The 26615-nt window shown below is 37.2% G+C and overlaps 1 long non-coding RNA gene and 4 gene segments (V, D, J or C); 4 read left to right on the forward strand and 1 right to left on the reverse strand.

Annotated features, from left to right (window-relative positions):
• Positions 1-909: 909 nt before the first annotated feature.
• Positions 910-1451, forward strand: LOC127635039 (Ig kappa chain V region K29-213-like). The segment is given in 2 exon segments: positions 910-1010; positions 1117-1451. Coding segments are annotated over 2 exon segments (387 nt in total).
• A 7277-nt stretch (positions 1452-8728) lies between these two features.
• LOC127634750 (immunoglobulin kappa variable 4-1-like) lies at positions 8729-15375 on the forward strand. The segment is given in 2 exon segments: positions 8729-8780; positions 14953-15375. Coding segments are annotated over 2 exon segments (381 nt in total).
• On the reverse strand, positions 12069-13458 carry LOC127634751 (uncharacterized). Its single transcript, XR_007969404.1, has 3 exons — positions 13380-13458; positions 13219-13288; positions 12069-12441 (listed from the first exon to the last, which is right to left on the reverse strand). It is a non-coding gene; the product is annotated as an uncharacterized LOC127634751 (long non-coding RNA).
• A 5172-nt stretch (positions 15376-20547) lies between the features above and the next one.
• Positions 20548-21042, forward strand: LOC127635040 (Ig kappa chain V region 3368-like). The segment is given in 2 exon segments: positions 20548-20617; positions 20720-21042. Coding segments are annotated over 2 exon segments (369 nt in total).
• Positions 21043-25121: 4079 nt separating this feature from the next.
• On the forward strand, positions 25122-25907 carry LOC127635117 (Ig kappa chain V-III region ABPC 22/PC 9245-like). The segment is given in 2 exon segments: positions 25122-25222; positions 25339-25907. Coding segments are annotated over 2 exon segments (387 nt in total).
• Positions 25908-26615: the final 708 nt, after the last annotated feature.

The following is a 26615-nucleotide window of genomic DNA, read 5'->3' on the forward strand; positions in this document are numbered from 1 at the left end:
TACGTGTGTCAGATGTATTTATTGTGCAGCACGGCGATGTAACAATACGGCCATCTAACAGCTGCAGTTCTAGGGCCGCAAACATGTCTCGTCCTATCACTGCGATGCCGGTATTTATTACGAACAGTTCTGTTGTAGTACATCGATTACCGTATGCAATCTCAGCTTCCAAGCATCCCTTTACAGGTATGGCATCACCACCATAGCTCACTAAATGTATCTTTGGTTTTGAGAGAGTAGCAGTAGGGAAATACTGTGTGCACACTGACATTGGAACGATTGATACAGCTGAGCCCGTATTCAGCATTAACTTAACATTCTGCATTGAACCACACGTGCTGATTTGAACAGTACACATTATCTTTCTTGAATCGCGATCTTCATCAACACAACAACAATGATATTCATCACCTTCTTCATCTGGACTCTCACATCATTTGCTCGAGGTTTGTCAAATACAACTTTTATAATTAGAAGGTCACAGTCACTCAGAGTCCCTCAATAACAGCAGCTCAACCAGGACAAGAAGTACAAATAAACTGTGAAACCAGCAGTGATGTGTGTGATGGTGATTATTTAGCCTGAAACTTACAGAAACCATGAACATGAACAGCATGAGGGTGAGTAAATTATGACAGAATTAAAGCTTTTGAACCAACTGTCCCTTTAAACCTTCCACAGCACGAACAACATAATGAGAGACTTTGAGTGTGTGTTTGCTATTAGACAAACCATCTAATGATCTTTGAACAGACCATAATATGATCAGATGTCACAACAGGTGCTCTCCACCATTACAAAATCTGTCCAACCTTGTGGACCTACAGTACAGAAAAAGTCTTCATCTCGTGTTACAGATGAGCACATGCTTCAGTTGTCTGGGAGTTTTTAATAGTTCAGTGAGTTTGAAACTGAAGACGGAGAACTTCTTCATCCAGAATCTAGATCCACAGCAATCATGACTTTCATCAGCATCTTTATCTGGATGTTCACTAGCTACTGTTTTAGAGGTAAGAACACATTAAAATATCTCATTCTACACTATATGACTGATCATGTGTGTCCTGAATGAAATTAAACAGTTTTTACTGTTTTTATTTTGTTGTCTTAATGTAGAATCCAGATGTGCAGTGACAGTCACTCAAACACCTGCAGTGAAATCTGTTCATCTTGGAGACACATTTACTATCAGCTGTAAAACCAGTCCTGAAGTTTATCAGGGTTGGGGTAATCAGCCTCTTGCCTGGTATCAGCAGAAACCTGGAGAAGCTCCTAAACTCCTCATATATGCTGCAACAAACCGCTACACCGGAACTCCATCTAGATTCAGTGGCAGTGGATCTAAAAGTGATTTCAGTTTGACCATCAGTGGAGTCCAGACTGAAGATGCAGGACATTATTACTGTCAGAGTGTACACGTCATCAGTGGCAGTTATGTGTTCACACAGTGATAAAGAGTCGTACAAAAACCTCTGTCAGTCACACTGCACTGATACACTGACAGATACTGCAGCTGCTCACACACACACACACACACACACACACACACACACACACACACACACACACACACACAGAGAGAAACTGAGGAGTTCAACTCGTATTTGCATCTTTCATAAATATTTCATTTAATATCTTTAAATACGTCAATTTAAACAATATTCCCTTCTGTCACTCTCACACAGTACAAAAACTTTACCAAACTGAATTTCTGTCCCGTACAAATATAAAGACATACAGCAGCCTAAATGTCTAACGGAGCTGCACTAATGAACATTCCCACACTCTGTTAAGTGAACGTCTCTTTAGACTTAAACGGTCTCGTTTCTAGTTAGGCTGCATTAGTCGTGTCATACAGTACATGGGACAAAACAGGCCACAAAACTGAAAGTGAATGAATAATACAAGTTTATGTATCAAGGGATTATTTTGGATTAGTCTGTTCAACATGGTCTGAGGCGTTCATGTTTGGTCTCATTTAGGAAAATTCCAGTCAGAACAGACTCATTAGAGCAATAATAAATATCTCAATAGATAGTTTATTGACGGTCTCAGAAGCGGAGGCAACTGATACGTGCCCTCCACCACCCGGATTGAGGTGAGTAACCGCGTCACCACGAGGACCTACTAAGTAGTGGGAATTGGGAGAAAATGGGATTAAAAAAGAAAAAGAAACTATAGGCACATATCAAATAAACCTCATCTATTATTTTATCATTTCTGCTTTCCAAAATACAGTATAAATGTACAAGAACTAAAACAACAATAATGTATTAAATATGACAATATTTATGCAGAAAGTGATATAAACATTTACATTCAATTTATTAACAATTTCCTCAATTGCACAACTATATTTCACTCATTGTAAATCAAGTAAGCATTTAAGAGTGCAAGATTTCATCTTTTCTTCAGTGTGTGTAGCATTCAACAATCCCAGATAGCACATGTATGTCTCCGAGATGTCTGTTTTACATCTTTTCATCTGGAAATCATCTAACATCTGCTAAACATGTTAAAAAGATCATCGTCTCATTTTCCGAATGTCTTATTGACATCCGAGACATACTTTTTACACACGTCTTATAGATGTACTGCAGATGAGCAAACATCATAAAATAGATGTCTTCACACACAGTAAAGAGACATTTTGGTGTTGTACGAGTGCCATCAGGGAAAAGAGTATAACACAGGTGTCTCGAGACACGTTTTTATCAGTTGAGGTTCTTTTTAGCTTGACAAATGCATTTAAATAATTGTGGCACTCCTGCGTGAGATGCTAATATGTAATGCAATGGTCAAAAACATCTGTTTAGCATGTTTACATCTAAAAACAGCATGGGTGGATGCAAAAACGTGTTTGGTGTGAACAACCCCTTATTAAAAAGACATGGCACCAATGGAAGTTTCCCAAAGATACCTCTCAAAAAGCAGTCTATAGTTGACTGCAGGTAAATCTCCACTTTATCAACAAACGAATGGGACTGAATAGCCAATCGATTCACACCTTATTGCTAACCTGTCTGGCCAATTTGCTGAAAAGAATCGACTCAATAGAATGATTTATTTGTGATCTGGGCATCACTTGTTCTGATTCTACTCAGCAGATACTACTTTGAAGTGTCTCAGTAACCTGTAACATCTGCCTCCACTAATTATCCCTCATAATGAAGCTCATTAGTGGCTTGTACATCTGAAACAACACCAGCAGAGGGAGACAAAGAGAGAGAAAGTGCTGCTCCAAAACAGAAAATCCCTGTTGAATTACACAGAGATGGATCAGTAGTATTCAATAGTACACTTATCATATGACTTCAGAAGAAATGGATTTAATCACTGGAGTCGTGTGGATTACTTTTCTGCTGCCTTTATGGGATTTTTGGAGCATCAAAGTTTTGCTCATCATTCACAAACATTGTATGGACCAGCAGAGATGAAATATTCCTCTAGAAATCTCTGTCATTGTCTACATTCATTTCCATTTAATCCATGAACATTTATTATATCTTCATGTCGTCTGTGGGGAATCTGGGTTCTCCATTGCGGACAGTGATCCAAACCAGTTTAACCATTTACCGTTAGCTCAAGATTATATAAACACTCCAACATGTGAAAGAGAATATATAATATTGGGTCACTCAATGACACAATGTGCTTATTTGTATGTTTTTCTCACAGTAATCCAGACTGTATAATGTCAGTGAGAGCTCTCTGAAGAAATCAACTCTATTAATTCTATTGATTGATGTCTGTTTTACTCAAAGAGGGTATTTCCAGAGAGAGTCACTTTGCATTGGCATCACACGCTTCAGTGATCAGAGAGTGTTTATAACTGTGAGTCAAACACTTTATAACACACGGCTGTTTTTCAAGATACAAAACCAACAAACACAAAAATGAATTTCTTCATCTTTATTTGGATTCTGGGAGCTTTTATTCCAGGTAAACATCAAATGAAATCTTCTCACTGATTTACTGATTTTTAAGACTTTCATATACAGTCAATTTAAAGATTTTCATCAAACGTTATTTTCTCCTGATCAGAATCCAGAGGAGTCACTGTAACTCAGACTGAAGTTGTGACTAAAACTGCAGGAGAAGAAGTCACTATAAAGTGTAAAACTGATCCTGGAATAGATAGCTGGGGTTTAAATTGGTATCAGCAGAAACCTGGAGAAGCTCCAAAACTCATCATATGGGGAGTTAATGAGCTCTCTGATAAAAATTTACCGCGATTCAGTGGAAATGGAGAACAAGGTGGAACTGATTTCACTCTGACCATCAGTGGAGTCCAGACTGAAGATGCAGGACATTATTACTGTCAGAGTGAACATGAGATCAGTGGCAGTTATGTGTTCACACAGTGAAAAAGAGTCGTACAAAAACCTCTGTCAGTCACACTGCACTGATACACTGACAGATACTGCAGCTGCTCACACACACACACACACACACATGCGCACACACACACACACACACACACTACACACTTATAATAATTAATATATTTAATTAATTTAGTTTTTCAGAAAAGTTCAAATGTAAGTTTTCATTCTCTTCTCCTCTAAACTGAATTGAAAGAATAATGTGAAGTAAACCGTATTTGTCACACTGTTGTTTGTTTGAAAATAAAAGAGTGAAACAGAAAAATGATTGATGGAAAAAGGAACATAAATCAGATAGTTAATAATGTTGATGATTTGATATGATATATCGGCACACTGTAAGACTTTAGTTCAGTGTGATCAACTGAAAGTTTCCAGAGATGATAAACAGCACAAACACTGAGCAGATGTGTGTGACACAAACAGCATCATTGATATTGAGTTTTGAACAGTTGATTGAAACATTCATAAGGTCAGTATGACTGCTGAGATCAGCCTCAGAGTAAACTGATGAATATGATCAAAGCTCATCTCTCCATTAATCAAACTCAACTGTCTCATTTCACACAAACAGTGAAACTCATATTTGCATCATCAGGGTGGAGTGATTCTGTTCCTCTCAGAATAGAGCCGCTCCATCAGCAGATGTTCACCATCGTAACACCATCAACACTTCAAATAAACATGTCAACTCGTTTGTGCAAAAGATCAGATTTCATCGTTTCATTGAAGAACACAAGATGCTCTTTGATACATTCTCAAATCATGCTGGATAACATGATCATCAGGTTTTGAACAAACGTTTGGAGTCTATACCAGCTCGAGTGCTGTCACTGAAACTAAATTAAACATTTCAACATACAATTCAAGCACATTTTTACATTCACCTCAAATAGTTCACATAATATCATTTGCAGATGTGGAATGTAATGAATTATAACCACTCTCACTTCAGGTTACAATCCCCAGAACAATATGATGAAACGGGTAAAGCATACCTTAAAATACATGATCTCGTCTTATGTTGAAGAAAACCACAAGAAATGGGATGCACAGCTTCCCGAGCTGATGTTCTCCATTAACTCTGCAGTGCAGGAAACAACTGGAGTGTCACCAGATGAACTTCAGCTGGACCGGAAACTTCAGAGTCCCATAGATAAATTATTTCATGAATTAACTTCCACTGATGATGTCATCATCACCTACAACAAATGCAATCCAGTGTTGCAGAATGTTCAGGAAGCACGTTTTACACAACAGCTGTTAAAAGGCGAATGCTTCTGTGTAGTAAAAAACATCAATTGTTCTTTTTGGGTTGATTTTACACTTTTAATATTAATTCACTACATGGCTGAGTTTAAAGTGCATATTGTGAGTGCATTAATGTATTATTCATCAAGTTGTAAATGGGCTACTCGACAGACTCATACACACACCCCAGGAGGGAGGAATACATTAAATTGACATTTCTGACCACAAGGGGGAGACACAGCAGGTGCAATTCTCACCAGTGTCAGTTTCTGTCCATCAGTAACCTCTCTGAAACATTTATGAACAATATTCAAATATAATCATGACAAATAAAGAAAGAAATAATAATGAATCTGAATTTAAAAGATAAATATAGACCTGAAATAACCCATTAGAGAACATTCTGTACGGCTGAATGAAGGAACTGATGAATGTCGCACCTTGAACCCTGAAATTGTGTCATTTACTTTTTTTAAGATTTGTTGGATGTTCTAATATTGAAACAGAACAGAGAGTAAAAATGACTTAAACGTCAAACTCTACTTATAATATTATATTTAAACATTTATACATGTGTATATAGTATAATATTATGATCAATAATTACGGTGGAAAAGATGTTCAACTGTTTTCTTATATAATTGTTGAATTATTTAATGTTGTTCACGCTCAGAAATACAATTTTCATCAATATATAAAACAACCTTCATCTAGGGTGACCGTACGTCCTCTTTTTCGGACATTAAAAATGCAAAATGAATTTCTAAATTTGCGAAAATGTTACAAAATTTTGAGAAACAAATCAGTACTGTGGTAAAGGGAAGTTTCTTTCACTTGAGATCGGTTGCAAAATTAAAACAGTTTCTACTTACGAAAGATTTGGAGACTGTAATCCAAACTCTCATAACATCACACCTGGACTACAGTAATTCCCTAAACTCTGGCCTGCCTTAAACTGTGATCTCTTGCCTGAAAATTGTCCAAAACGCTGCAGCGAGACTTCTTACCGGAACTAAAAAGAGGGATCACATTTCTCCAATTTTAGCTACTTTACATTGGTTTCCTGTAAAGGAATACATTAGTGACCTAAAGAAATACATTAGTGACCTTCTGTCTGCCTGTAAATGTGAGGTTTAGTCGATTAAAAGCGTTCAACTTCTCCATTTGCACGAGGGTAGTACACAGAGGACGTTCGATGGATGATACTTCAGTTTTGCAGAAACATCTCAAACTCATATGACATGAACTGAAATCCATGATCTGAAATTTGTTCTTTCGGGTTACCCTCACAGCTGAATACAGTTGCAAGAAATTGAGTGACTGGAGTGGCGATGTGCGAACGACCGCTGACTTGTCATGTGATTGGCATGTGATGCACGACATGATGGCAGTCTTAACCTCGGCGTCCATCCCCTGCCAACATTATAGTTCTCTGAGTCTCTGCTTGGTTCTCACTATACCTTGCTGTGTATCATGAGCCAAGGCAATGAACTGCGATCTCAACATCTCTGGTACTAACAGTCTGTGTGTACCTCTTACCACACAATCATCCTGAAGAGAGAACTCATGTTGAAGTCTGTAGTATGGCTGTAGGTCAGCACATAGACCCTTGGTAAATTTTTGCCACCCTAACGCTTCATTCTCAATTGTAAAATACTGGCGATCTGCCTGTGTCAAGGTGCGTGATGCAAAAGCAACAGTCTATTCAGACCCGTCCCTGTGCATTTGAGTTATAACAGCGCCCAGACCATAGTTAGAGGCGTTGGTTGTAATGATAGTTTGTAACTCAGGGTCAAAGAGCGACAATGCAGGGCTGTTAATTATGAGGTCTTTAACCTGCTCAAAACTGGTCTGTGCATCAGATGTCCAGGTGAACGAAGAAGATCCTCAAAGTAATGCTCTGAGAGGCTCAATCACTGCATCAGTCAGGTATGAATTATGAGCGTAAACTGGGAATATCAGTCGGACGTGGTGCATGTAAAACTGCATGAACATGAGAAGCATCTGTCTGAAGTCCTTCAGCTGAAATTGTGTTCCCTAAAAATGACAGCTCTGTCTGTCTTGTGACATTTCTCCAAGTTCAGTTTAAGTGCAGCTGCTTCAAGATGTTGAATTGCTGCGTTCAAGATCCTGTCGTGTTCCTCAACAGTCTTTCCTGAAACAAAGACATCATCAAGGTAACATTGAACACCTGTAAGGCCTTTAAGTATGGTCGAAATCAGTCTCTGAAAGCAACTTGGCACTGACGCCAGTCCATATGGTACTCTTTAGTAATGGAATAAGCCTTCACGAGTAATGAATGGACTGCGGCTATCTTCATGAACCAATACTTGATGATAGGCGCGTTGAAGCTCAAGTGTTGAAAAAACTGTTGCCCCCCTCAGTTATGTGAACATTTCTTCCATGTGAGGAAGTGGAAAACTGTCCACCACTACTGCTCTATTTGGATCTCGCAAATCCAAACAAAGTCGTATGTTACCGTTTTTTTTTTTCTTAGTGACAACAATCGGTGAGACCCATTCCGACGATTCAATCGGTTCAATCATGTCCTGTTGTATGAGATGTTTTAGCTCTTGTGATACAGCTTCACGCACTGCAAACGGAAGATGACGTAACGTCTGCTGTACCGGTTTCACATCAGCACGGACTTTAACTAAGTGTGTGAATCCTTTTGCACAACCCAATTTCTCAGGTTCCATACGTGTGTCAGATGTATTTATTGTGTAGCACGGCGATGTAACAATACGGCCATCTAACAGCTGCAGTTCTAGGGCCGCAAACATGTCTCGTCCTATCACCGCTGTGCCGGTATTTACTACAAACAGTTCTGTTGTAGTACATCGATTACCGTATGCAATCTCAGCTTCCAAGCATCCCTTTACAGGTATGGCATCACCACCATAGCTCAATAAATGTATCTTTGGTTTTGAGAGAGTAGCAGTAGGGAAATACTGTGTGCACACTGACATTGGAATGATTGATACAGTTGAGCCCGTATTCAGCATTAACTTAACATTCTGCATTGAACCACACGTGCTGATTTGAACAGTACACATTATCTTTCTTGAATCGCGATCTTCATCAACACAACAACAATGATATTCATCACCTTCTTCATCTGGACTCTCACATCATTTGCTCGAGGTTTGTCAAATACAACTTTTATAATTAGAAGGTCACAGTCACTCAGAGTCCCTCAATAACAGCAGCTCAACCAGGACAAGAAGTCCAATAAACTGTGAAACCAGCAGTGATGTGTGTGATGGTGATTATTTAGCCTGAAACTTACAGGAACAATGAACAGGAACAGCATGAGGGTGAGAAAATTATGACAGAATTAACATTTTTGAGTGAACTATCCCTTTAAACCTTCCACTGCATGAACAACATAATGAGAGACTTTGAGTGTGTGTTTGCTATTAGACAAACCATCTAATGATCTTTGAACAGACCATAATATGATCAGATGTCACAACAGGTGCTCTCCACCATTACAAAATCTGTCCAACCTTGTGGACCTACAGTACAGAAAATGTCTTCATCTCGTGTTACAGATGAGCTGGTGCAGTTTATTAGTTGCATATGTTTTATGAAGATGTCACTTAAATAACTTCATAACTGTCAAACGACTCAATAGAGCAGAAGTGAAACTGGTGTGTTCCAGTTCAGATCATTGAACCAATCAAACAGTGAATCTGAGAGTGTGAGGTGAAAATCACATTTGCATTGTCAGAGTTGAATGATTGTGTTTCTCTCAGAATAGAGCAGCTCTGTCTCCAGTGAACATGTTCAAAACATAATTTTACTAGTTTAGTTTTACCAGCAATCGCACCTTTTCACAACTGTCCCATAATTCAAACGTTTCTCTGTTCGTAAAAGACACTTTGGTTAAAGGTCCTAAATGGTGACTGAAGTGTTTTAATAATATTGTGTTATTTTTTATGATATTAATGGTCAGCACTTTGATCAACATTGTAGTTTTTAAAGTGCTTCATAAATAAACTTGAACTTGAATATTGTTTAATATGTTTTTAATTACAGTTTTAATTACAGGGACACTAGGGGTGTCCTCAAAAACATATTTATAGCATAATAAACTCATAATTACTAGTTTGTTTCATAAAGTCTCTGCAGGTGTTTTCATGGTTCATTGAGTGAAGTTTATTTATAAAGTGTGTGAACTGAACTGGCAAATGACCCAAATAATGTGAATAAATCAACTTTTCAAATACAAAAGACAGAAACTTTACTGAATATTATTTCATTTATTGAATTTTGACAAGAGAAAACAGCAGAAGAACAAAAGCACACATATACTTGTCTGAATAGAAGTCACTGTTAGTCTCCATGTGAGACATGAGTGAGAAGAGCAGAAGAGAATCAGAGGATCTACTCAGGACACTGATCTCTCCTCACTTCTCTAATGACTGACGTCTGGCCTTGCCGTGTGGCCTCACAGCTCACTGTGACCGCCTTCATCCACTCGTCCTGAGAGAGAGTCAGACTGCTGCTCCAGCTGTACAGACCGCTTCTTCTGCAGGACCCCAGCACTGCTCTTCTCAGTCCTGCTGCTCCCGGCCCACCTTCCAGTTCAGGCTCCAGTCTGAGGGGAAGCCCTTGTTGGCCACACACATCAGTGTTGCTGTGTTCTTTGTGGAAATCTCTTCACTGGAGGGCAGCAGGACACTCACGGCAGGAGGAGTGTTGCCTGACAAATACACAAAAGACAAATTAGAAAAATGAAAAGATTTCTCACTCCAGCTCAAAACTAAATAAATTACATTGATAGATATTTTTGTAATGATAGAGTACTTAATAATAAATGTCAGTTTGACGGTCGGATCAATAAATTTGTATGTTTGCAGATAGATTTACACAAAAGTTGAAGAATGTTTTTCCGTCATATATTTCTCTTTACATTAAGAAACAATGAAAAAGAAAATCGCCTCGACCTCAACAGTACCACACAAAATATTCTGAACAATAATGAACTTTTAACAGATAGTTTGATGGAAATTAGTAATACTTTATATCTTCCATATTACATTAATAAACATTTCATATTGAAGGAGCATTTTTATGAACTCTTGATAATGTGAGAAATTTAAATCATGAACAGCAACAAAAACTGAATCACATCTCACTTCTGTACTAGCAACAAATTCACCAATAAATTACACAAAGTGTCTTAAAATTTCACATTAATATCCTGAAAACAGACAAATTATTCAATGAGTCTAATCAGGTATTGCAAAAATAATTATAAATAAAAAATCACAAAATTAGGGAGTTTTTTGCTACATTTTCTGGTTTGGTCACAAGTTGGAAACAGAAAAATATTTCACCAAAACAATTAAAAAAAGTGAGACAAATCCCTCAAATCATAGTGTTACAATCATACATAAAACACACATTCAACATTATTATAAACACACATTCAACATTATTATAAACACACATTCAACATTATTATAAAACACACATTCAACATTATTATAAACACACATTCAACATTATTATAAAACATATGAAACATTAAAAGGATGATTTGATGATTTACTTACTGCCAACATCCAGTCTGGTGCCGCTGCCGAAAGTCCACCACAGTGATACAAACTAATAGAACAGCTGCACAAAAACCTCTGAGCGCTTCACTAACTGCACTTTAAACACATGATCACAAACACATCTTTACACAACACACATACAAACACACTTTCACTTCTTACTGTCATTAACAACTCATTCAAAAGTGCAACATTGCATTATAACATATATATTACATTGTAATAAACAGTTTTTATCACTCTTAGAAGAAAAGGTTCTATATAGAACCTTAAAAGGTTCTATCAGGCGCTACGTATTTGGAACCCCTAAAAGGTTCTATAAAGAACCCTTTTTAAGGGTTCAATCAAAAGAACCCTTTAGGGTTCTTTGTATCCAGGAAAAAAGTTCTATATGGAACCTTTTAGGGGTTCATTCATTATCATTTGTTTTGTCCTTTCCGGATTAAATATTTCATATTATTGACAAACATCAAGACCCTAAAATGTAAAAATGTAATTCACATAAAAAAAGTCACCCATGAATACTGAAAAAAAGCACACCCAAAGTGCATAGAACTAGTAATTTATTTATATCAGATCAACAAATCAACATTAAAACATCAACCATTTAAAAAATATCTCATAAATAATGAAAATAGAGTTTCACCTACATATTACAAAATAAGTCCATAAAATGTACAAAATTACATTAATCTATCACTAATAAATAATGCAAATATACAGATTCATCTAAATTCCCATTAGTGTTAGAACAACATCAAGTCCCTCAAAACTACAAATACATATTAATATAACTCACAATGGAAATATACAGATATAGAAGTACTTCAAATATACAAATTCATATTAATATCACTCATAAAGAATGTGAATACATAGATTAAAATTCAGATCAGCATTTCAGAATAACATCAATCACCTCATATTTACATTAGCACTATTCATGACATATCAAAGTATTATGATAATTGATGATACATTTTGAGCACTGGCACAGACAGTTTTTTTTGGCTGCTGGAGAGTTTAAACAGGTAGTGCTCAACAAAATTCATCGTGTGAGTGATGTGCTTGGGGTATAATACGAAATAAGCAGCAAAGAGGCACTCCATTGCCTCCATCACATCCATTTCTGCGCTCACAAAATGTTGACACCCTCCATATTGATGCTGGCTCTTTTTGCATGGAGGGGGTTTGAAGCTTCATGGAAAAACTATAGTCGGAGTTGGCTTTACTGATTCCTACAAGTTGGAAAAACAAATTATTTGTGAAATAACTTAGAATACAGTAGTCCCAAAAGTTAAAATTCCATCAAAAATTATCATTTAGTCAACCCCATTTTGCCCAAAATTTGCATGACTTTTCTTTGGTGAAAAACAGAATGATAGCCTTAGTCATGTTTAACTGCCTTTGCATACTTTCTTCCAAACAATTAGGGATGTGACTGACCATTTTGTACCACAGTGGTAAGGGCCAATTCACTGGCATGAATATGTAAGGGCCAATTCACTGGCTAGGTTGCACACACAACTCAATCATAACCACAGAAACTTGCTCAAAAACAATCGCTTAGGCGCCATTCTGCTCCAGTGTATCAACAATGATGACGGACTATGATTGACAGCTCGCTCACGAGCGAGGGCGGGTCTGTGTTGAAACACTGCTGTCAATCAACAATTCTGGGAGGGGCGTCCAACGGCTCGATTTGAGGCAGGGGAAAATATATAAGGAGATTAAAACAAAAACACTGGATGGATTTTTATCATAATAGGATGGTTGTGTACAGGCACAGCCAACACACATTTCAGTACAATCAACTTGAAAAAGTGCATGTACCATTATATGACCCCTTTCCCTTTAAGCTATGTGTGCTATAGATACAGCCGTACCCTGGCCTGCTTCCAGTTCCTTTGACACCACTTGACTTGAATATAAAATAATCATTCATACAGTTAAAAACTAAGCTTAGGATCAGAAAACACACATTTAACAGTTTGCAACAAGCACAACAAACTTACCGATGTAAGGCAACTTGTGACACTGTCGCGGTTCAGGCTCTTTCCTGTTTAAAGTGTAACGTTAAATCCGCTGTTGAAACATTGACAACTTCATTACTAATGGGTTTAAAGCTTATAACGAGTAGATTACTAAAAAAAATCGATGTATTTCTCTGACTTACCACAACAATATTTCCGTCAGTCCATCAATTGAAATCAGCAGACGCCAGAGACAGGGATCAGTCTCTTCTCGACCGTTGGAATTCAAAAACGCGCGTGCATGCACTCGCGAGACAGCGCTGCGTGAATATGCTCGCGCAAATGCAAACAAATAGTTTACTTTGTAAAATTAATGAAAATAATGAGTTTATTACTTCTTTTTGTTTATGTTTGCTTTTCAACAGATAAAAAAATTAAATCCATAATGCAAAATTGTTTAGTTGCGGTAGCCTACAATAATTTCACATAAATGACAAAGAATGAAATGTAAGAGCAGCAAACAAGGCTAAGTAAGACGAGCGCCTATTCAGCTATAAATGGCTTAGAATGAGCCCTTATGCTTGTTTTTGTACTGAGTAATTTCTTGTTATGATGATAATAATGATGATGATGATGATGATGACGATAAGGTCAATATAGGGGTGTGCGATACAGCTATCGTCTGCGATAATATCGTATTTTTTGTTTTAACGATGTGTGCTTTAACGTTATCAAGTATAGGCTAATTCAAAAACTAAACAAATCGTGCCTACAGAGTGCACGCATCTATAATGTAAAGTTACATGATGAAGTCTAGTTATACTAGTGCGGGTGTGCATTTTGAGTGCATTCTTTCACTGCATTATTCAGTGTATTCAAATGCATTTATAAATGCATGTGAATGATCACATAATTCAAGATATGGGGGTTAGACAATGTATATATTTATATCATTTTATGTAGTTAATCAATATCACACCGAAGAGTGCCATTTCAGTTTTTCTCCTCAATCAGCATGATTAAAATGTGATATTAAGTTACTACAACAGTTTAATAAACAATAATTTAATTACAAATACAAAATGTTGCAGAATAATGTAATATATGAATGAATAATAGCCTAAAGAAGCTTTGTGCCAAAAGGGTTCTTTCTTGTCATTATAGAACCTTTTTAGCATAAAAGGTTCTTTGGAGTTGAGTAAAGAACCCTATGGTTCTATATAGAACCCCAATGAACCCTTTTTTCTAAGAGTGATGCACTGACTCTATAACTCATTTGATTTAGTTTGATCTCCTGAATGCTCGTGAAATATCCACAATGAGGAAAAATCCAGAGAAGTTCCACTGATTGAAATGTATTTAATAAATCAGAAATAAAGATGTCAATAATTTGTGTATTTTCATGTATGAATTGTTTGTCATTGCTGCTGTTCTCCTGTAACAGTCACATTTGCTGGTGAGAGGAAACAGTTTTGAATGTCCCGCCCCTCTGATTAAAGCACAATATCAGACTGTCTGTTAGTCAGGACTGTCAAACCAACATCACTGTTCCTTCAGTTCTCACTCATTCACAGTAAAGATGACAGCACACGCTCTCATTATCTGCTCTCTTCTGCTTTTCACTGCTGGTGAGAATCTATTTCAGTGCTAATAGTCTCTATATTTTACACATTCAAACTAACATGAATTGTACTTGAGAAAATTTTCATCTTCAGGTGTCAAATAACTATTTTTGAGATATTAAAACTTCTGTGTTTATTGTGTCATGTGTTTCAGAGTGTGATGGACAGATCACAGTCACTCAGAGTCCCTCAATAACAGCTCAACCAGGACAACAAGTTCAAATAAACTGTAAAACCAGCAGTGATGTCTACTGGGATAGTACTTATGGCTCCAGCTTAGCCTGGTACTTACAGAAACCTGGAGAAGCTCCTAAACTCCTCATTTATCTGACTGATAAACTGCAGTCTGGAACTCCATCTAGATTCAGTGGCAGTGGATCTGATAGTGATTTCACTCTGACCATCAGTGGAGTCCAGACTGAAGATGCAGGACATTATTACTGTCAGAGTTATCATTACATCAGTGGTTATGTGTTCACACAGTGATAAAGAGTCGTACAAAAACCTCTGTCAGTCACACTGCACTGATACACTGACAGATACTGCAGCTGCTCACACACACACACACACACACACACACACACACACACACACACACACACACACACACACACACACACACACACACACACACACACACACACACACACACACACACAGAGAGAAACTGAGGAGTTCAACTCGTATTTGCATCTTTCATAAATATTTCATTTAATATCTTTAAATACGTCAATTTAAAAAAATATTTCCTTCTGTCACTCTCACACAGTACAAAAACTTTACCAAACTGAATTTCTGTCCCGTACAAATATAAAGACATACAGCACCCTAAATGTCTAACGGAGCTGCACTAATGAACATTCCCACACTCTGTTTAGTGAACGTCTCTTTAGACTTAAACGGTCACGTTTCTAGTTAGGCTGCATTAGTTGTGTCATACAGTACATGGGACAAAACAGGCCACAAAACTGAAAGTGAATGAATAATACAAGTTTATGTATCAAGGGATTATTTTGGATTAGTCTGTTCAACATGGTCTGAGGCGTTCATGTTTGGTCTCATTTAGGAAAATTCCAGTCAGAACAGACTCATTAGAGCTCAAGTAAATAACAGCAGATTAAGTGAACTTGTTAATGAAATCTAGGATCTCTTCTGTGTGACATGAGTGGACGTCCAGCCAATAGAAGAATCCGTAGAAGACAAACACAGGGACCATGTCCTATCCAAGTGCAAAACATTGATTCAGCAGGTAATAGACTTGGGAAAAGGGAGCTTCTGAATATTTCTGGCCATACAGTGAACCAGATGCTGCAAATGAAAAAACCTCCTATAAAGCTCCAACATCTGTATGAGAGGTTTGAGGAACCGGATCAGAACATCATGATTCTGTAGAAATGTGGACCATGGCAAAACTTGAAAAGGCATTACTCAAGAACCACAGAGATGAACTAGATGAGAAGTTGATGAAAGATGAGGCTGCAAACATTGCCTTCATCATGGTGTCCACCACAGGGATCTCCATTAAGACACTTTAAAGCTAAAGATAATAGACTTGTGCAAAGGTGAACTTGTTCATATTCTGGTTACCAGGGGCGTGTCTAGAGCATTTTCAATGGGGGCAATGCTGGGGCACTGCCTCCAAATGGGGTGGCCGCCAGTGACCAAAAAAAAAGCTAAATTCTACAGTATATTACGTAAATCCTATTGATTTTTATTGTTTTTTAAATTGAATAAAGTTACTTGTAAACAAATGTAGTAATAAATAGTTTTTTGTCATCCCTGTATATATCCATTAAGTTAAATTTGAGAGCCAGTGTTTATTATATTTAGTGTTTTCATAAAACTAACAAGTTTATAAAATAAAAGCAATTTTAATAATGAGCAATTTTAAAAACCCAGAAGCAGAAATGATGTCAACTATTTTCTTTTAATTAGTTTGGCCATTACAATATATAGTAGTTTTATTCACAATCTCTTTCAAATAATAATAATTAAAAAATTATTCCCCCACTGTAATAATTCAAATGGTTTGGCCAAAACATCATAGTGTTTCATTCAACATTTCTTTCAGATTCATTTACAAAAAGCTGAGTAACACAGAGTTAGAGTTTTAGCACTGTAACAGTTCAAATGAAAACACCACAGTTTAAAAATAAAATATGGAACCATTACATTGTGCTCTGCTAATATATTAAAGAACAGTCTTTAGTTTAGAAACAATAAAAACAGTAGCAGAAAGAGAGGAAAACAGTCGAAAAAGAAAGAAGGCAGACCTCAACTAAAACAGCTGGATTCTTCTGTTTCGGTGGTGACTGGCAAGCTCAACATTATTATTTATAATGGTTGCAGAGTTATTATCTATATTGATTAAAAATAATGGTATTGAAGGTATTTCAGTGTTGGATAGACATATACTTATAAGCCAGTTTGCTGACAATACAACATTGTTTCTAAAGGATGAATATCAAATTCCATGAGCTTTACATTCGATTAACCAGTTTTCTAAAGCTTCGGGGCACATTTAAACCTAAACAAATGTGTAATGTTAACACTGCATGAGTTTCCTTTGCAGTCATTATCTAATATACAAATTAAAAGGGAAGTTAAATATTTGGGGATTATTATTTCTAAAGATAAAGATGTTATGGAGAATAAAAATGTGTTGAATGACATAGATAAAGTCCATATTGAATAGATGCTGCAGAGGGATCGTGACACTTTTTGGAAGGGTTCTTTTATCTCAAATGGATAGTTTGTCCAGACTCATCTATCCAGCCTTCTCCTTGCCCATATTGATTAAATTAATAAATAAGGTGAATTTTAAATTTATTTGGCGAAATAAGTGTCAGTACATTAGAAAGGAGGACATGATTAAAAATATGAAGACGGTGGGGTGAATGCTATCGATTTTGACATTATGAATGGTGTTTTGAAATTGAAATGGTTAAAATCCTTCATTCAAAATAGCCACTCTTTTTGGTTTATTGTCCCCAATACTATCTTTAACAAACTGGGGGAATACACTTTCTGTTATGTTGTGACTTTGAGTGCACCAGTTAAACTTTCATCCTTCCATCAGCAAGTGCTGCTCTATTGGAAACTATTGTTCAAACATAACTTCACTCCTCACAACACTCCAGTGTGGAATAGTAGATATATAAAGTTTGGCAGAAAATCTGTATATCTTGAAGAATGGATATCTAAAGGGATTTGGGCTATTGCCCATTTCTTGGATGATAATGGAAATGTGTTACTGTATAGAGAGTTTTGTGAGAAATGTACCGTTAATATGTTTAATAGAATGATTAGAGCTATACCACTTCCATAAGATTAATGGTTAAAGAAGACATGTTGTACTCCAAAATCTCCCCAGTACTGAGACCGCTCTCCTTAGAAGGTTGTGATTTTTGTGATAAATAATGTACAAATAGAGTCATTAGAATTTTTTTTTACAGGCTTATTACCCAAACCCAATTAGACGGGAATATGTGCTTAAAGATTTTGATAAAGTTGAAATAAAAAAAATAGGAAAAATTATTTGTCTTTTCCTCTCCCTCCTAAAGCTAAGGAGGTGAACTTCAAAATTTTAAATGAGATTTATCCTACTAAAGAATTTTTAAGATTGAAATGTAATTTTGATGTGAATAATTGTGTTTTTGTGAAACAAATATTGAAAATCTAGAGCATGTCTTCTTTGATTGTGATCTGGTGCCCCTTTTGGAGTGAGGTGCAGAATTGGTTAAGGTCTAGGAGGGTTGAACTCCCACCTCTCACGTGGAAGTTAATTAGGTTTGGTGTTTGTCTGGAAAACAAAGATTGTGATTTTGTTATTAATTTCTTGTTATGTTTTGGAAAGTTTTTCATTCATAAATGTAGATAGTTTAAATCTAAACCCAACTTTAATCACTGGATGAATGAGGTTAAACTTTTGTGCAAACCTTTAAAATTTGTTAAAAATCAGAAAGCCCTTAAACTGATTTCTCTTTTGGATACGTTTAAATTAATTTAAAAGTCCCTTTTTATTTATTTTTTCAATTTATTTATTTTTGTTTTTTTTTCTATTTAATTATTGGTTTGTTCATAGTGTGTTTTCTGTTCTTTGTACTAGCTATGCTCAACCTATGGCTGAACAATTGAGGTTATATTCAGAGATTTGTTGATGTACCTTGTTTGTTTGTGTTGTTGAAGGATAACAGTAGTTATTTGAGAAAATTGTTATGTATATTTTGATAAGTCACTTGTGATTTGTATCCTTTTTTTGGCAATAAAGATGACTTTATTAAGCTTTTAAAAAATCTTTATCTTTGAATCACGAACTTCAGTAGAGTCTATAAACTGATTGGCCGTAAAATGAACCAATCACAAGACATCTTATAGGGGGCACCTGGGGTGGCCAATCGAATTTCAGGGAGGCCGGTGCCCCCCTGGCCACCACGTAGACCGCCCCTGCTGGTTACACAGTGTACCAGATGCTGCTAATGAAAAAACTAAACTTAGTTTAACCACTAAGAGGTCACAGAAGTACTGGAAAGACAGTGGACAGGCTCATATAAAGGGAGAGGTGATGTAACATACATGTTGTTCAGGTATTCAAATAGATTCATCTAGTGCTGGAGTCTCTTGTTTGATCGAGTGTGTGTTGATAAAGTGATTTTTCAGGAGTCGCTCAAATGGAAGTTTCTTGAAGACAAGACTTGAGGAGAGTCAAGAGCACCGATATCAAAACTAACTCTAATAGAGAGACAGCTCTTCTTCAAGACACTCGACTCCTCATTTCTCACAAGAAAATGGAGAAAACATTCAAAAGAATAAAGGGAAGATTCTCCCTCCCTCTTTCTTTCTATTCTTATTTGTTTTGAACACACAATCACACACTTTACTTCAATACACTCAACCACACAGCACAATTTCACTCAATATCAAAGAACTACAATTCACTTCACAGTCAAACACTTCTTCCTCTCTCCATGGAAAGACACAAACTGAGGGGTTTTGAAGTGTCTCAGTAACCTGTAACATCTGCCTCCACTAATTATCCCTCATAATGAAGCTCATTAGTGGCTTGTACATCTGAAACAACACCAGCAGAGGGAGACAAAGAGAGAGAAAGTGCTGCTCCAAAACAGAAAATCCCTGTTGAATTACACAGAGATGGATCAGTAGTATTCAATAGTACACTTATCATATGACTTCAGAAGAAATGGATTTAATCACTGGAGTCGTGTGGATTACTTTTCTGCTGCCTTTATGGGATTTTTGGAGCATCAAAGTTTTGGTCACCATTCACAAGCATTGTATGGACCAGCAGAGATGAAATATTCCTCTAGAAATCTCTGTCATTGTCTACATTCATTTCCATTTAATCCATGAACATTTATTATCTCTTCATGTCGTCTGTGGGGAATCTGGGTTCTCCATTGCGGACAGTGATCCAAACCAGTTTAACCATTTACTGTTACCTCAAGATTTTATAAACACTCCAACATGTGAAAGAGAATATATAATATTGGGTCACTCAATGACACAATGTGCTTATTTGTATGTTTTTCTCACAGTAATCCAGACTGTATAATGTCAGTGAGAGCTCTCTGAAGAAATCAACTCTATTAATTCTATTGATTGATGTCTGTTTTACTCAAAGAGGGTATTTCCAGAGAGAGTCACTTTGCATTGGCATCACACGCTTCAGTGATCAGAGAGTGTTTATAACTGTGAGTCAAACACTTTATAACACACGGCTGTTTTTCAAGATACAAAACCAACAAACACAAAAATGAATTTCTTCATCTTTATTTGGATTCTGGGAGCTTTTATTCCAGGTAAACATCAAATGAAATCTTCTCACTGATTTACTGATTTTTAAGACTTTCATATACAGTCAATTTAAAGATTTTCATCAAACGTTATTTTCTCCTGATCAGAATCCAGAGGAGTCACTGTAACTCAGACTGAAGTTGTGACTAAAACTGCAGGAGAAGAAGTCACTATAAAGTGTAAAACTGATCCTGGAATCAATAGCAATGGTTTAGCTTGGTATCAGCAGAAACCTGGAGAAGCTCCAAAACTCATCATATATTACATAAATTCTCGGTATGGTGATAGTTTTCAGCGATTCACTGGAAATGGACAAAGTGGTGGAACTGATTTCACTCTGACCATCAGTGGAGTCCAGACTGAAGATGCAGGACATTATTACTGTCTGTGTGAACATTACATCAACAGTAAATATGTGTTCACACAGTGATAAAGAGTCGTACAAAAACCTCTGTCAGTCACACTGCACTGATACACTGACAGATACTGCAGCTGCTCACACACACACACACACACACACACACACACACACACACACACACAATTATAATAATGAATACATTTAATGAATTATGATATATCGGCACACTGTAGACTTTAGTTCAGTGTGATCAACTGAAAGTTTCCAGAGATGATAAACAGCACAAACACTGAGCAGATGTGTGTGACACAAACAGCATCATTGATATTGAGTTTTGAACAGTTGATTGAAACATTCATAAGGTCAGTATGACTGCTGAGATCAGCCTCAGAGTAAACTGATGAATATGATCATAGCTCATCTCTCCATTAGTCAAACTCAACTGTCTCATATCACACAATAAAGAGTCGAGATGCAGACACACTCTCTCAGTTTAAGTCTAGACTAAAGACTCATCTATTTAGTCAGACATGCACCTAATTTATCCTCCAACCCACAATTAGGCTGCTTTAGTTGGGTCTGCCGGAACCAGAAACCAGAAACATTGATCGTGATTTATAACTCTGCAATAAATTGAATGGCATCTATGCTAATATTATTTTATTCGTTTCCCTGTCTCAACTTCGGGACTCCTATCCTGAGGTCACCAGAACCGGCTGGATCCAGCACCGTTCCTGATTCGTGTTGGACTCCACTGCTACGTGTCGCTGAATGATGATGACTAAATGCAGCCGGTGCCAGCCAAACATCACTTCAGTGTATTATGATGGACTTCAGAGGATGAACTGATGCCAACTCCAACCATAAGACATGGGATACTTCATATGCCATTGTCTGAACCTTGGATTTAGGATGGACCACACAGAACCTCACCGAAATTACCGGCCAGGTTGAACTGCGTTTCACATCCCTGATCTCAGCCTGCATCACCTCAGTCTATTGATGGACTACGATCTTGAAATGAAATGCATAGACTAACTATTGCCAACAAAAGCCTTCATCAGACAATTAACAAGGACAATTGCATCAATGTGCATCTAACTTCTGCAGTTAATCCAGGATGGACTTCAAAGACATTAGTCATTAATCTTACAGTTCAAACATAATCGATGTTTAAACACTGACCCTTAACACTTACTTAGTTTAATCATTTTAAACCATGACTTTAACTATACATAAGCAATATTTACATTATATTCATGATGTTAGCCAGAGGGGAACTGGCCCCCACAGTGAGTCTGGTTTCTCCCAAGGTTATTTTTCTCCATTAATCAACATCTTATGGAGTTGATTGAGAAATTGAGTGACTGTTTTAGAGGTTACCTGGGTCATAAAACAATCTCAGGCCACTTACTAAAATAATCCACTAATGTCACAGCAAAACGGACCCATGATATCCATGGCAAGTTTCTCCCAAGCCCCATCAGGAAGGGGTACAGGCTGGAGTGGTGGTGTGCGAACGACCGCTGACATATCATGTGATTGGCATGTGATGCACGACTTGATGGCAGTCTTAACATGGGCATCCACCATTATAGTTCTCTGAGTCTCTGCTTGGTTCTCACTATACCTTGGTGTGTATCATGAGCCAAGGCAATGAACTACGATCTCAACGTCTGTGGTACTAACAGTCTGTGTGTACCTCTTACCACACAATCATCCTGAAGAGAGAGCTCAAGTCTGTAGTATGACAGTAGGTCAGCACATAGACCCTTGGAAGATTTTGGCCATCTGGTTGTCAGTAACTCATGTAACTTATGATGAATTGGGCAGGCAGCACATGCTTGCTTGAATTCATCAGCTGATACAGCAGTGAGGGTTCAAGTAAGCAAAACCACTTCCACATCATCCTCCAGCCCAGGCTCACTACCCTGTAATGGTAAACGAGACAATCAGCTGTAACATAGTCATGTCCAGGTTTGTACTTGATGTCGTAGTCAAACATCATTAGTCTATCTGACCACTGAGCAATCCGAAGTCCTTGAACACCTGTAAGGCCTTTAAGTATGGTCGACATCAGTCTCTGAAAGCAACTTGGCCCTGACGCCAGTCCATATGTTACTCTTTAGTAACGGAATAAGCCTTCATGAGTAATGAATGGACTGCGGCTATCTTTATGAAGCAATACTTGGTGATAGATGCTTTGACGGTCCAGTGTTGAAAAAACTGTTGACAGTTCTCTGAACATTTCTTCCATGTGAGGATGTGGAAAACTGTCCACCACTACTGCTCTATTTGGATCTCACAAATCCACACAAAGTTGTATGTTACCGTTTTTCTTCTTAGTGACAACAATCGGTGAGACCCATTCAGAACAATCGGTTCAATCATGTCCTGTTGTATGAGATGTTTTAGCTCTTGTGATACAGCTTCACGCACTGCAAATGGAAGATGACGTAACTTCTGCTGTACCGGTTTCACATCAGGACGGACTTTAACTAAGTGTGTGAATCCTTTTGCACAACCCAATTTCTCAGGTTCCATACGTGTGTCAGATGTATTTATTGTGCAGCACGGCGATGTAACAATACGGCCATCTAACAGCTGCAGTTCTAGGGCCGCAAACATGTCTCGTCCTATCACCGCGGTGCCGGTATTTACTACGAACAGTTCTGTTGGAGTACATCGATTACCGTATGCAATCTCAGCTTCCAAGCATCCCTTTACAGGTATGGCATCACCACCATAGCTCACTAAATGTATCTTTGGATTTGAGAGAGTAGCAGTAGGAAAATACTGTGTGCACACTGACATTGGAACGATTGATACAGTTGAGCCCGTATTCAGCATTAACTTAACATTCTGCATTGAACCACACATGCTGATTTGAACAGTACACATTATCTTGCTTGAATCACGATCTTCATCAACACAACAACAATGATATTCATCACCTTCTTCATCTGGACTCTCACATCATTTGCTCGAGGTTTGTCATATACAACTTTTATAATTAGAAGGTCACAGTCACTCAGAGTCCCTCAATAACAGCAGCTCAACCAGGACAAGAAGTCCAATAAACTGTAAAACCAGCAGTGACGTGTATGATAGGGATTATTTATCCTGAAACTTACAGAAACCATGAACATGAACAGCATGAGGGTGAGAAAATTATGACAGAATTAAAATTTTTGGGTGAACTATCCCTTTAAACCTTCCACAGCACGAACAACATAATGAGAGACTTTGAGTGTGTGTTTGCTATTAGACAAACCATCGAATGATCTTTGAACAGACCATAATATGATCAGATGTCACAACAGGTGCTCTCCACCATTACAAAATCTGTCCAACCTTGTGGACCTACAGTACAGAAAAAAGTCTTCATCTCGTGTTACAGATGAGCTGGTGCAGTTTATTAGTTGCATATGTTTTATGAAGATGTCACTTAAATAACTTCATAACTGTCAAACGACTCAATAGAGCAGAAGTGAAACTGGTGTGTTCCAGTTCAGATCATTGAACCAATCAAACAGTGAATCTGAGAGTGTGAGGTGAAAATCACATTTGCATTGTCAGAGTTGAATGATTGTGTTTCTCTCAGAATAGAGCAGCTCTGTCTCCAGTGAACATGTTCAAACACAAGAGATTTTATTTACATTTACAGTAAATGCAACTTTCTCAACTATTAACATCTCAAAACCTTTTAAAACATGTCAAACTTTACCAAAGTACTTTCTTGATCAAATACTTCATGTAATTCTCTCTGTAAGTAGAAAGACACTTTAAATAGTGACACACAGATTGAATATTACACATTTAAAATGTCGACATTATTTAAAACAAAAAGATGACCTTTGACTTCTGACCTTTAACCTCATTCATCATGTTGAACATGGTGATAATTCTACTGTCTCTTATGTTGATGCTGCTCTCTCTCATACTGCATTCAATTATCAGAGACGTTTAGCATCAGACAAATATGACACATGTAACATTTTTCAGATGCAAACTCCTGCATAAGGAACATCTAACTTTTGTTTTTGCATTATCTGACGTGACCATCACACTCATTTACATGAACACACTTTGCATTGGCAGCACATGCTTCAGTTGTCTGGGAGTTTTTAATAGTTCAGTGAGTTTGAAACTGAAGACGGAGAACTTCTTCATCCAGAATCTAGATCCACAGCAATCATGACTTTCATCAGCATCTTTATCTGGATGTTCACTAGCTACTGTTTTAGAGGTAAGAACACATTAAAATATCTCATTCTACACTATATGACTGATCATGTGTGTCCTGAATGAAATGAAACAGTTTAGCTGAACATTTACAGTTTTTATTTTGTTGTCTTAATGTAGAATCCAGATGTGCAGTGACAGTCACTCAAACACCTGCAGTGAAATCTGTTCATCTTGGAGACACATTTACTATCAGCTGTAAAACCAGTCCTGAAGTTTATCAGGGTTGGGGTAATCAGCCTCTTGCCTGGTATCAGCAGAAACCTGGAGAAGCTCCTAAACTCCTCATATATGCTGCAACAAACCGCTACACCGGAACTCCATCTAGATTCAGTGGCAGTGGATCTAAAAGTGATTTCACTCTGACCATCAGTGGAGTCCAGACTGAAGATGCAGGACATTATTACTGTCAGAGTGTACATGAGATCAGTGACAGTTATGTGTTCACACAGTGATAAAGAGTCGTACAAAAACCTCTGTCAGTCACACTGCACTGATACACTGACAGATACTGCAGCTGCTCACACACATACACACACACACACACACACACACACACACACACACACACACACACACACACACAGACACACACACACACACACAGACACACACACACAATGTTGGTTTTCCATGTTTTATGGGGAATTTCCATAATGATTTTTATACTGTACAAACTGTATTTTCTATCCCCTAAACAAATCCACCACTTAAATATATAAATGTAAATAAAATAAATAAAATGTGGTATGTATGATTTACAAGCTGTTTTTCTGGTATTGATAGTAATAACACACACACACACACACAGTACTCACATAGAGGAAAGTATTGGGTCACTCTTGTCTACAAGTGTTGAACATCTTAAATATTTTCAGAAAATAAAGCTTAAGTAGCAAGGAGACAAGAAACAGTACCATGTGTCTGTTACATTAAATACTGAGTTTAGTTACAAAAAAACTCACATTTACAAACAAATACATAAAATATTTTCACACAGTTCTTACAGAGAGGAAATAATTTACAAGTGTTTATAAGTGTTGAACATCTCCTGACAGGTCTGGCTCACTGTCTTTCTCAGAACAAGAGGTCTCTGTGTCATCCCTTCATACATCTTTTTATAACACAAGAACAATTTGTGTATAATCACAATATAAATGCCACAGCCATCAACAACAAGAACACACATGAACCAGCATTTTAAACGTCCAAACCTGTATGACTGACCTTCTTCTGCAGAACACAAAAGAAGATATTTTTAAGCATGTTGGTGACCAAAACAGTTTTGGTTCCCATCAACTTCCGTAGTATAGAAAAAAAAATACAATGGAAGTCGACGGGAACCCAAAAAAATTTGGTTACCAACATGCATCAAAATATCTTCTTTTGTGTTCTGC

The sequence above is a fragment of the Xyrauchen texanus genome, chromosome 42, assembly GCF_025860055.1.
Source record: "Xyrauchen texanus isolate HMW12.3.18 chromosome 42, RBS_HiC_50CHRs, whole genome shotgun sequence".
Classification (NCBI taxonomy): Eukaryota; Metazoa; Chordata; class Actinopteri; order Cypriniformes; family Catostomidae; genus Xyrauchen; species Xyrauchen texanus.